Source organism: Jaculus jaculus, chromosome X, assembly GCF_020740685.1.
Source record: "Jaculus jaculus isolate mJacJac1 chromosome X, mJacJac1.mat.Y.cur, whole genome shotgun sequence".
Lineage (NCBI taxonomy): Eukaryota > Metazoa > Chordata > Mammalia > Rodentia > Dipodidae > Jaculus > Jaculus jaculus.
This window is the reverse complement of record NC_059125.1, coordinates 63,784,659-63,797,883: the sequence shown is the minus strand read 5'-3', so window position 1 is coordinate 63,797,883 and position 13,225 is coordinate 63,784,659. Positions and strand designations below refer to the sequence as shown.

The 13,225-nt window shown below is 41.0% G+C and overlaps 1 protein-coding gene across 1 annotated transcript; it reads right to left on the bottom strand.

The window, feature by feature from the left end:
- Positions 1 to 11,931: 11,931 nt before the first annotated feature.
- Positions 11,932 to 12,777, bottom strand: LOC101599373 (protein FAM92A-like). Its single transcript, XM_045139876.1, has one exon. The coding sequence runs from the start codon at positions 12,775 to 12,777 to the stop codon at positions 11,932 to 11,934; it is 846 nt and encodes a 281-aa protein (XP_044995811.1).
- Between the last annotated feature and the right edge of the window lie 448 nt (positions 12,778 to 13,225).

Below are 13,225 nucleotides of genomic sequence, written 5' to 3'. Positions count from 1 at the left end.
GAACTAGCTAGTCCACAGCAAGTGGAAATCAGCAGCAGCAGCAGAGTGAGCCAATCTCTGGCCAGGGGGAGCTAACCAGAATACCTATAAGCTCACCCCCAACAACATACCTCCTCCAGCAGGGCTGTATCCAAAATTGCCACCAGCTGGGCACCAGGCACTCAGAATCCTTAGCATTACTACTGCACTCACTTTGTATTTTTACTTGTATCCATCCTATATCTGCTTCCAGGTTTGTGCTGATAATATGTCAGCATATTGTTACAGATAAATGAAATAGAGATGAGTGCTTATTCAGTAAAGATGGAGAGAAATATTTCATTCCATGGTTGAGGGTGTGTTTTATTTATTCTCTTCTTTCAGATTTTATTTAATTAATTACTTCTTGCAATGCTGGGTATGGAAGCCAGGACCATGCACAAGCTAGGCAAGCCCTCTACCACTAAGCTCTACCCTCATTCCTGGATTTAAATGAAGAAGCAGAATCTCCTAAATGGCATGTAGCCTGGTCATAAAGCCAATGGGCTGAGGAGGGAAGAAAAGAGGCCTGGTTCTTGCAGATGTCAAGCACCTGAGCTAACCAAGCTTAGCCCTTTATTTAGATTTCTTGTTTTATGAGATAATAAATGTCTTTTAAAAGACTTTCAGTTGACTTTTCTATTACCTGCAGCCAAAACATCTTACCATGCAAGGCAAGGACTAACTATTCTAGTGTTTCATGGACCAGTTTATTTTTTTCTTGCTTCTGTGTATGTTGGATCTTGTTTTCAAACTAGTCAGTTAGTCTGTGTTTTTTTGTTTGTTTGTTTTGTCTTTTGGGGTTTGGGTTTGTTTTTTTTTTTGGTGAATCGAGGCCATGTACATTTAAAATGATTATTGAGAGTGTTTTGCCTTTGGTTTTGTTAGCTGAAACTCTGATTTGCTAGTTGTTTGTGTTTCTTTTTCATTTCCTTTGTTGTCTGTTGTGATGTTTGACTAGTTGTCTTTATTCACCTATGCCTTTCTTGTTGGCTATTCTTATGCATGTTCACATGGATGAGACTGTTTTGAGTACTTCTAGTGGATTCTTTTAAGAATTTTCTGTAGAGCTGTTTTGGTTGTCATGAATTACCTCAATTTGTGTTTGTTTTAGAATGTATTTATTTCTCCATCAACTGGCAAGATAATTTTGCTGGGTATAGCAGTCTATTTTGGATATTGTTTACTATAAAGACCTGAAATATATTGTCTTATGGGTTTCTGGCTTTCAGAGTTGTTGAGTAAAGATCTGAAATTACTTTGAAGTTGTTGCTTTTGGTTGTGAGTTGCCGTTTTCCCTTTACAAATTTAAGTATTTTTTTTCCTTACATTGTATTTTTGACATTTAGACTGTGATGTGCCATGGAGAAGTTCCTCTGTGGTCATCTATATTTAGAGTTCTAAGCACCTCTTGTGTTTGCATATCAACTTCTCTCTCTACCTTTTGGGAGTTTTCTGTTGTGATCTCAATGAATAATCCTTCAAATCTCCTTCATATTATCTCTGCTCCCTCCTCCATCCTATGAATTCTAAGATTTACTCTTTTGAATATATCCCAGGCTACTTAGGAATTATGTTTCTTGTGTTGGAGAGATGGGTTAGCACTTAAGACACTTTTCTGCAAAGCCAAATGCCCCAAGTTTGATTCTACATGACACATGTTAGCGAGATGCACAAGGTAGCACATGTGTCAAGTTCATTGGCAGTGGCTAGAAGCCCTAACATGCCCATGCCCATACCCACCCTCCCTCCCTCCCTCCCTCTCTCTCTCTCTCTCTCTGCCTCCTTCTCTCTCAAACAGATAAGTAAATAATAAAAATATTTCGTAAAAAACATTAGACCCGGGCATGGTGGCACATGTCTTTAATCTCAGCACTTGGGAGGCAGAGGTAGGAGGATCACCATGAGTTTGAGGCCACCCTGAGACTACATAGTGAATGCCAGGTCAGCCTGACCTAGAGTTAAACACTTCCTTGAAAAAGTTAAATAAATAAATAACATTTCTTGATATACATGTGTTTGAATTATTGTCTTGACTTTGTGATCCATCTCTGAAATCCAGTTTTTGGTATAGTCTTGCCTATTGACAAGGCTTTCTGTGGTGATTTTTGTTTTGTTTTGTTTTGTTTTCAATTTTTCAAGGTAGTACCTCTCTCTAGCCTAGGCTGACCTGGAATTCACAATGTATTCTCAGGCTGACCTCAAACTCATGGTAGAATTCTTCTTCCCGAGTGCTGGGATTAAAGGTGTGCACCACCACTCCCAGACTTGTGGTGATTTTTTTGGGTGATTGATTCTTTCATTTCTAGAATTTGTTTGGTTCTTTTTCAGTGCTTTTTGGTGAATTTATCCTCCATGATTTAGACTTTCTCTTCTATTTCACTTACACTATTATTCACTTTGTAGACTGCTTTGTCAAGATCTAGAATGGATTCCTTAGTTCCTTCATCTGGTTGTGTGAGCCTTTTATGTGGTCACTGATCTTTTTTAGAAGTAAGATTCTGAATTCTTTCCCTGACATTTCCAAATCTCATTTGTTATGTCTCCCATTATTGGGGACTTAGGAGGCTAGGAATGGGTTGAGGTAGGATGACTAATATTATTTGTCTTTCTTTGCAGTGTTTTCATCCAGATTTAGCTTGCCTCTCTTTTCAGCACTAGTTGGTGGTTTGTTTTGCTGTCTGTGATACCTCCTATATGCTCCATCACTAGTGATTGTGGTGCTCACCTCTTATTTATCAGTCAATCTGGTTATACTTACTTGTAGAGACCCTTTGTATTACCTGTGTGACCCTGGGTGGGGATTGCCCTTAGAAGATGTTGTCATGCTGGGTAGAATTCTCCACTGTAGGCCCAGTAGGGTTGGCTGGGTTCAAGACCCTTCCTTCCACTGGTAGTGTCTCCTGGAGATTCCCAGTGCTGGAGGGTGCCAGGGCCTGTGCCCACCATGCTGAGGTCCTGGAGATCTGAGTGGATCAGGGCACACATGTCTGACTGGCTGCCTCTGCAGGATTGGGAGGTCTGTTCCCTTCATATTCTTCCAGTAGCTCTTTCTTCCAACATAGGGATGGAGAATTCCAGGAAGGTGGGAGGGAGGAAGGTTTAGAAACAACATTGCCAGAATGAATGCTGACTGACAGGCCAGCAGCTTGTTGCATCTCTGTTGTGACAACTTGGCTACTACTGAATGGCTGAAAAGTGGCAAGTCATAGAATGGATACGGTGCTGGGGCTTTGGGAAACAGTAGGGGGTGGGCAGGAGAGAAAGTGAGATAGAAGAGGAGAAAGTGAATGCTAAATGAGCCCAAGTGCTTCTCTAGACTATCAAGGGTGATGCTCCCACTATCTTCAAGGTCATAGCACTGGCATTGGAGTAGCCTCATTGCTTTGCAACACCACCAAGGCTGTTCTTCCAGTAACTTGAACCCCTTTGAGTTAAGATTGGGTGCATTCAGGGTGGCATGGACATAGACATGGAATTCCTTTGAGACTGCTGTTGAAAGTCTTGTAACTAGCATAGTGTGGAAATGAGGTTGACAGGGGAGAAGGCCCACTCAGGTTGGCATCAGGTCCCTCTGGTTATGGATCTGAGGCAGTTCCCACACCCATTTATAGCCCTGCCTGTAAGTTATTTTCTCCACATCTAGCTTTGGATATGATCTCTTTTGTGCCATCATCTATGGCCCATATTCTGTGCTCTTCATCTCAAGAATGGTATGGTCAAAACAAATGGGAAGCTGGAGAGATGGCTTATCAGTTAAGACAGTTGCTTGCACAGTCCAAAGACACAGGTTCTATTCCATATTTCCCAAGTAAGCCAGATACACTTGGTGGAGCATGTGTCTGGATTTCACTTACAATGACTAGAAGCCCTGGCATGCCCATGTTCACTCTTGTGCTTTCTCTTCCTCCTTCCCTCCCCCCTTCCTCCCCTCCCTCCCTCTCTCCCTCCCTACCTCCCTCCCTCTCTCTCTCTCTCTCTCTCTCTCTCTCTCTCTCTCTCGTTCTCCCTCTCTATCTTTCTCTCTAATAAAAAAAGCAAATGGGAAGTACCTTTTAGTTTGCTTCCTTAGGCTGACTTGACCCATCTTGCCAACTCCTCCCTCCAAGAACACTTTGATGTTTATAGGTGCTTGGATGATAATTCCTAAATCAACCAGGCCACCAGCTTAGGGCTATAATAGTTATTTTCAGTTTCAGAAAGTGAAGTACTCAGTATATAACTCTAGCTATGGTTAGTAACACTGGACAGCTATCATTTTACACAAAGCCCTGGACTTTCTGTGGGACAGATGCTCTGTTGCTTCTTGCAATTATTTTGGCTTACACTTAATCGCTGGGGATCATGGTGGAAATTCCTTCTTCACTGTTATGTAAAATGTCTATTCTTGGGCTGGAGAGATGGCTTAGCGGTTAAGCACTTGCTTGCCTGTGAAGCCTAAGAACCCACGTTCGAGGCTCAGTTCCCCAGGACCCACGTTAGCCAGATGCACAAGAGGGCACACGCATCTGGAGTTCATTTGCAGTGGCTGGAGGCCCTGGCACGCCCATTCTCTCTCTCTCTCTCTCTCTCTCTCCCTCTTTCTCTCTCTGTCTGTTGCTCTCAAATAAATAAATAAAAATAAGCAAAAAATAAAATAAAATGCCTATTCTTGACTTTCCAACTTTGTGGCAACTCTGGCTGCAAAACAGATGGTTTATTTGGGTTTAAATAAAAGTTCTAGTGTGGTATAAATCTACAAGATATGAAAGAAATGAAAACTGCACCTCTTTGTGACAGCCAGTTTGCCACTACTGAGCTGTTGCACCTGGAGTGAGACTGCTCTTGTTTAGGAAGGTGGAACATGGCCCTTTGAGCCCCATGGAGCAGGGGCGATGTCTGGGGGATTTGGGACAAACACTGCTAGAGCTGATTTTCTGTCTGTCCTATCTGTCCCAGAGGCTTTTTGGACAGGGGATGGATAGAAGGTGGCAGGGGGAAAAAAACATTTTCTTTCTTTTTTCCTTTACTTTCTACTTTCTTTTTAAATGCCATGAAATTCTTGGTCCACTTCATGGTATTTTCATGTGTTGAAAATACCTTTTCAAGAAATATGACATCAAAATGTCCACTAGAATTTCTTCCAATTTAGAAACAAGAAATTTAACCTTCTCCTTTGAAATGCATGAAGAAGTACAGTGATGAAAACATCAGGGTGTGGGAAAGGTAGAGCATAATTGAAGACTCATGTTATCGCTCTTGGGCTCACCTTCAACCTTGATGAAGTTGATCGGGTTTCACAAAAATAGCGGAGCTTTTGCATCATCAATCTCTGTCTATATCTCTTTGGCTTGAGTCATGTCTGCTTATAGTATGTGAACTAAAGAATTGCTCATTAACCACTGGGAACACTATAGCATCTGATAACCAATGCCAGGCAAGGGGAAAGGACCTGCCCATGGCCACCCAGCTGCATTATCTTTAGAAAACCTGAGTGCTGAGAAGATTTTAGTGCTGGCTTACATGTAATTCCAAATGAAAGGAATAGGAATGTTCAAGTAAAATTACATTTTTGAAATGATTCAAAGTTCACTAGCTGAAATTAAAAGAGCCTCTTACCACATTCATTCTTTCTTCCTTATCCACTCATATTTATTGTGGTCTAAGTTTGTGTTTATTCTGCCAGTTTCGTAATGTGGCACTGCTACATCACACGGCTGACCACGGCGACAGGGGGCTTCGATCTAGAAACCAGGGATTCTGACATTGCAAACCTTTGTTCTGCCCTGTACAGTGAGCCTAAGTTCAAAGTCATTTGCTTTTTGTATGGCATGCTCTTCAGATGAATCTTATCCAAATTAAGGAATGATTCTTTCCACCTTTACTCACTGAGGGATGCTTTAAAGAATGGCCTTCATGGTGTCTATAGTTGTGATGTGACCTGAGAGACCATGTGGGTTAGACACGAAGAAGGAAGGTGGGCCAACCTTGTGTGATACAGAGAATAGGTGAGGCTTGAGTAAAATTTACCCTGAAAAAAGTTCATCAAATTGGAAAGAATGGCTGACCAATGCAAGCCGAAGGCCTTTTCTTTAATGAGAGAGAGACAGAGAGAGAGAGAGAGAGAGAGAGAGAGGGAGAATTGGTACACCAGGGTCTTCAGCCACTACAATCAAATGCCACATGTAAAACATTGTGTGCTTGCATCAATACATGCAGCTTACGTGGGACCTGGATAATCAAACATAAGTCCTTAGGCTTCACAGGCAAGTGCCTTAAATTCTAAGGCATCTCTCCAGCACTCTTTTACTCTTGATTCTTCTGTTATTTTTACACCAGTTCTTCACCACAATAGATTGCAATTCATTGTTGAGACTAGGCTGCAACCTGAATCTTGGCCCTTTTCTGTTTTTACAGTACAGCCAAATTGACATTTAAAAGAAACATTTATTTTTAAAAAGTAACAAGAAAGTAAAATTATTACCAGAAATACATTTATCATAGATATTGCCAAAATACAGTGTTTTTTTTAAAAAATTACTTATGAGAGAGAGAGAGAGAAAATGGGTATACCAGGGCCTCTAGCCACTGCAAAGAAGCTCCAGACACATGTGCCACCATGTGCATTGTCTTACGTGGTTTCTGGGGAGTTGAACCTCAGTCCTTAGGCACTGTAGGCACTTGCCATAATGCCTATGCCAACTCTACAGCCCTAACATTTTTATTTAACAATATTTTATTGGGCTAGAGAGATGGCATAGTGGCTGAGTGCTTGGCTGAGAAGCTGAAGGACCCTGGTTCAAGGCTTGGATCCCCACTACCCACGTAATCCAGAATCACAAGGTGGTTCATGCATCTGGAGTTTATTTGGAGTGGCTAGAGGCTCTGGTGTGCCCATTATCTCTCTCTGTCTGCCTCTTTCTCTCTTTGCCTCTCACAAATATAGAAATAAAAATAAAAATATTTTTAAAATACATTTTATTGATTATTTGTTTGCAAGAGAAAATGGGTGCACCAGGGCCTCTTGCCACTAAAAACAAACTCTGACATATATACCACCTTGTGTATTTGGCCTTATGTGGGCATTGGGAAATCAAACCTGGGCTGTCAAATTATGCAAGAAAGGTTCTTTAACCATTGATCCTTTTCTCCAGCCACTAAAATATTTTTATTTTTATTTGCAAGGAGAGAGAGAGAAAGACAGGGGGAATGGGGTAAGGCAAATGAACTCCAAATGCATGCACCACTTTGTGCATCTGGCTTACATGGGTACAGTGGAGTAAAATGCAGGCCATCAGGCTTTGTAAATAAACATCTTTAAAAACTAATCCATCTCTCCAGCCCCAAGATGTGGATTTTTTATCTGAGCATTTTGAGGGTAAGAGAATCAATGACTTCACAGCTGTGCACCCTGTGGGAGACCTCAAATCATTGTTCCCTCACATCATAATTTACTAACCTTGAAGAGTAGGCCCAACTTTGTGTATTTTTGTGCTATTGTGGTAGATTCTAGAAACCTCCAGGTAAATATGACTTGGTCTCTATCTCTCAGAGAGCTTCCAGTCTGCCAGGCTGGTTGCCATCTCTTTTCCCACCTCATCAGCACATAGTGCCAGGGTCTCCAGTCTACTTCAAATTAGGAAGGGCTAATAATCAAAACCAAGACCCTAGTTCACACACTATTGAGTTCTTCCATTCAATCTTGCTTGGGGTTTAAGAATAGAATTAGGACTTATAGAATCCCCTGTGGCAAGAAAAAAAGAAAGCAAACCAAACCCAAAACACAATATCAGCAGTTTTCACATAAATTTGTTGTTTAAAACCTGAAAAACTGATCTTCATATGTAGAAAGAGCAGTGGTTAGTCAATAGATAGACAATGCTTTGGAGATCTGTACAGACATCATGAATTTAGATAACATCATGACACTCTAGGCTCTGCTGTCCATAATGGGACTTAATAGATCTAGACTTCCCAGCTCAAGCAATCAGTTCTTCACATGGTTTCACTCAGGACAACTTAACTTTAACTTTTTAATTTAGTTATTTAGTGAAGTTGAAGATCAAATCCAGGATATCATACATGCCAGGCAAGCAGTCTACCACAGAGCTATAGTCCCACCCCTTAATTATTAATTGTATAAAACTATTGAATAGAGTATAATAATTAAGTACATGTATACAATGTGTAATGAATGGTCAACTAGGGATAGTTAACACTTCTGCCTCTACCCTCTTATAAATCTATTATCACATAATAATTGTACATATTTTGGGTTTCAGTATGGTATAATAGTACATATAGTAAATACTGATCAATTCATAATAGATACTTCCATTTCTTTGTCCTTACATTGTGCTTCAGGTGCCTCCTAATCATTTATAAAATACGTAAAGGATTATTGTGAACTATAGTCACCCCACTGTGATAAAAAACATGAGGACTCATTCCTTATAACTAAATGTATCTTGGTACCCAATATCCAACTCTACTATAATCCCTCCCCCATCATTCCCAGGTTCTGGAAATTATTGAACCTACATTGATAAACATTTTTAAGCTTCCATGTAAGAAGAACAAGCAGTGTTAGTCTTTCTGTTCCTGGCTTATTTCATCCAAGATAGTGTCCTTCAGTTCCATCTATTTTTCTGCAAATGATAGAGTGTATAAATGTTACCATTTTAATGGACAGGACTGCTTTTTAATGCAACAAGACCTTTCCTTGTGTGGACACCTGGAGTCAATCAAAAAGAAGATAAGGGAAACTATTGTACCTTTGTTATCCACTTGCAACACCTTCAACAAGGTATAATGCATGAATCAGAAATGCTTTAAAGTACATATTTTAAAAAATGAACTTATGGGCTGGAGAGATGGCTTAGCGGTTAAGCGCTTGCCTGTGAAGCCTAAGGACCCCGGTTCGAGGTTCGGTTCCCCAGGTCCCACGTTAGCCAGATGCACAAGGGGGCGCACGCATCTGGAGTTCGTTTGCAGAGGCTGGAAGCCCTGGCGCGCCCATTCTCTCTCTCTCCCTCTATCTGTCTTTCTCTCTGTGTCTGTCACTCTCAAATAAATAAATAAAAAATGAACAAAAATATTTAAAAAAAAATGAACTTATACAAAAACATCATATACTCACCCAGATAGGTAGGATGTTGGAATGCCTGGTGTGTTATATTTAAAGAAAAAAAAAAACATACTATTCTCATTGCTAACTCCAGGTTGATGTTGACAGACACTGTGGTCAAGCAAATACTCAGAGGCAATAGAGACCTCAACACTAAGTCAGATTGCTAACAGGCCTGCCATGGCTCAGGTAACATTGCAGAAGAAGGGGTGGAGAGATTGTAAGAACTACAGTGTGGGTAGGAATACCCTGAGTCAGTCTTTCCTTCCCCAGAGACTGACTGAAGACTTTATGACCTCACAGTGAATACCACACCCCTCTGAGGATGTCCCCGGGGAAACAGATGTGAAGCTTGAGGGGATAAAAGATTTTAATCCTATATAAATATAAAATTAAATAAATTTGAAGAGTATACCAGAAATACTCTGGGCATGATTCATCAGGTCTTTCCATCCTCCACCCCCCCCCACAAAAAGGTTGGAAGGAAATTTTCTACTTTACTTCCTTGCTCAGTAAAAATAAAGAAAAGTGTCACAGTCACAATGGAAAAACAACCAATGAATTTTTTTTTAAAAATACATTTTTGTTAAGTGTGTGTTTGCCATTTGTACACACGCTTAAGAAAATGCTCATCATCCCTAATCATCATGGAAATGCAAATTAAAACAACCATGAGATTACACCTTACCCCAGTAAGGATAGCAAACATCAAAAAAAAAAAAAATCAAATGAAAATAAATGCTGGCAAGGCTGTGGAGAAGTAGGAACACTCATCCACTGTTGGTGGAATGTAGGATGGTATAACCACTTTGGAAAGCAATATGGAGACTCCTGAAAAAGCTGAATGTAGAGATACCAATAGACCCAGTTATTCCCTTACTGGGCATCTATCCTAAAACCTTCAAACCACAGGCCAGAGAGATTTGCTCAATCATGTTTGTAGCGGCTCAATTCGTAATAGCTAAGAGCTGGAATCAACCCAGATGTCCATCACTAGAAGAATGGATAACTAAGATGTGGTGTATCTACACAATGGGATTCTATACAGCAGTAAGAAAAAAATGACACAATGAAATTTGAGGAAAAATGGTTGAACCTGGAACAGAGCATGCTCAGTGAATTTACCCAATCACAGAAAAAAAATTGCCATATAGTCTCATTCATCTACAGCACCTAACCTGAATCTACCCAAGATGCCTTACATACCCAGCAAGCATCTCGTGGACTAGACAATAGGATGGGTGGGGAGGGAGGGGAGGGCAACTGAGGGGGTGGGAAACACAAATCTAGACCCAAACGACAATGGTATTATAAAATTCTACATCTTAAAAGGCAGACCAAATGGCTGAACCTTCACCAGGCCCTTAGAGGGAACACCTGAGCCACAAGACACTGGAGAGGGTATGATAAAGACTGCCCTTAATCCTCTACAGCTTCTCTCTCTCCCCCCCCCTCTCTTCTCTTGAACTCTTTTATATTAGTTATCTTTTTCTTCCTTTTCTTAGTGGGCACTGATCTGTAACTCCCAGTATCAGCATGTGGCTATCATCCACCATGAACTTTTGATCAGAGATACCTACAAGGTTTCCTAAAAGAAAGACAGATTTCTGTTAGAGTACTTGATGACCCACCAAAGTTTAATGATAGGACCCTACTGCTGAAGACACCTTATGTGGTTGACACATAAAATGAAATGGCATGGCTGGAAGCTAGAAGAGAGTTAGTCCCCAGACAGACAACGCGTCTAGTGCCAGAAGGTGCTACATGGGCAACTGGAGGAAAATGACCAATATCTGTCCAAGCAACTCATGGTCTAACCTACTTAGCAGCAAATAACCTGTTGTGATGCTCACACAAGTGCAATAGTGGCACACAGCCATGGTAAGAAACCAACTGCTCTTGATCCCCTCAGTGGTACAGGACCCATAGCTGGAGCTGGAAAACAAGTCAGAACCATATCCAAACATAAGCCCACTCTCCCATTATCAAGCTACCACCAATCATGGTCTACAAGAGGGCCTACACCTATTAAATTCTCTATTAAAAAAGTAAGGGTTATCTCATTTGTCTGGTGCTAACTTACTCTCCGTTGGAGAATCTCCTTCTCTTTTTCAGATAGATGTAGATCCTAAGGAGAGAGCCACCCCATCATACCTCAAAAGGGCCCCGGCTGAAACTAAGAACAATTAGCGAAACAAGCAAGGGTGCTGTTTTCTTGGTGAGCTGGATACCAGCACAAGGGTGAAGGAGATCAACCCAGAGAAAAATCAACTCCTACCAAATCAGAGAGCCAAAGGCCCAGAGGCCCCCAACACCTTATCACTGAAGCAGACCAAAAATGAACCTAATATGGCTCAGGGAAATTTCATGGAAGAGGAGGCGGAAAGAATGTTAGAGCCACATGTTGGGTCATGATATGCAGAGACAGTTATCCTACCCATAACTGTGGGCTAACTCCACAATGCATGACCCATGTACCTCAACAAGGAGGGCACAGGAGGAGGGGGTGGATCATGGATGAGCCTAACAATGGTACAAAATTGACTGTATTCGCTGAGTACAAAACTAATTATTAAAAAAAGAACTATGCTAAGAGATTCACCCTTTGGCTAAATAAACTGACAAGGTTTTCAAGATCTGGCCAAAAAAAATACATTTTTGTTTGCATAAATTTCCTTTAATTTTTCATTTCATTTCTTAGTAGGATTTAATTTTGTTATTGAATATATCAGTGAGTATAAAGTTATTTAGTTCACTAATATTGGATTTCAAGTCATTTAAGGTGAAAGTGAAAACAGGAAGTTTTCTTAAACTGGACTTTCATCTGCTGTAGTATCTGACTTCACCTTCTGCTTTGGCTTGTTGGTCTTCTCTGGGATGGCAGGAGGAAATTTGTCCTGGTCGAGACCTGCAGGAAGTGGTGGTGCCTTTGTACGGGAACTTTCGGTACCAAGACCTACTGAAAAACTTGATGGACACAGAAAAGTTTGGAAAAACTCAAAATCTTTCTCTTCATCAATGTTTTGTATGCTTTTGTAGGCAGCAGTGTAGAACTCTAGAGCTCGGCCAAAAAATAACATTTCAATTGTGATAAATTCTGAAAATATATACTTTATGTCTTTTAATTTCTGCCTCTGAAAATTATCCATATTATCCAGCAGGTATTGAGTTGATTGGGCAGAGCGTGTTTCGGCTCTTTGTAGTTTAAGCTCTGCCTGTGTGATGGCACATCTGTTCCAAGGGCTTTGGCGACGTGTTTTCTCTAACTTCATTCTCTGCTTGATTTCTTGACTTTTTGATGCCAATTGTGCTTTAAGGTCTTCTCGTTTCATTTTAATGATGATTCCATACATTCTCAATGTTTTAACTATTTTAGATTCAAATCTTTCGATTTGAGCTTGACGATAATCCTGAATCTTGGCAAATTCTTTGGCAAAGTTTTGCAGTCCCTGCTTCAAAGTAGGTGTCTCAGTAGCAGCGTACATTTTGATCTCACTCGCCAGCAGGTCTCCTTTGTCTCTCACTCTAGCAGTTTTCCGTGTATAAGCAGCAAAGATTTGACATAGTTTACCAAAATGTTTCTCCGCATTCGTGACCATAAAGGCCAGTTCTCTTATTCTGTCATCTCTATTTTCTTCAGCACACCTAGACATCTTCTCTTGTGCAACTGCCAGAAACACTGGGTTGGTGCCCAATGACCAGGGTTTTGAGGCCTTTGGGCTGGAGCAGAGGGTTCACCTGTCTCAGTGAGAGGCTGAAAGAAGTTTCCAGGAGGGTGGGATACCTGAGTTCTGATGGACCATATGGGCTATTATGACTCATGGGTGTGCTCTATTATGACCCTTTCCTATGTGAGGCCCTGGATGCATGAGTGGGCTGCTGTGGGTGTGAAGTGAAGGGGCTACTAGGGATTCAGAGAGAGGGCCCAGACCACCTCCCCCTTCTGAAAGGCCAGCTCAGCAGCAACAGTGGCAGAATTGGGATGCGAAACCCCTCAAATCCTGTTTGTTGGTCTCAGAATTTCAGATGGAGAGTGTTAGGAAGATGTTTTCTAAAGTGTGGTTAAAATGAAGCTGTAATATTAAATGTCAAGGGGAAACT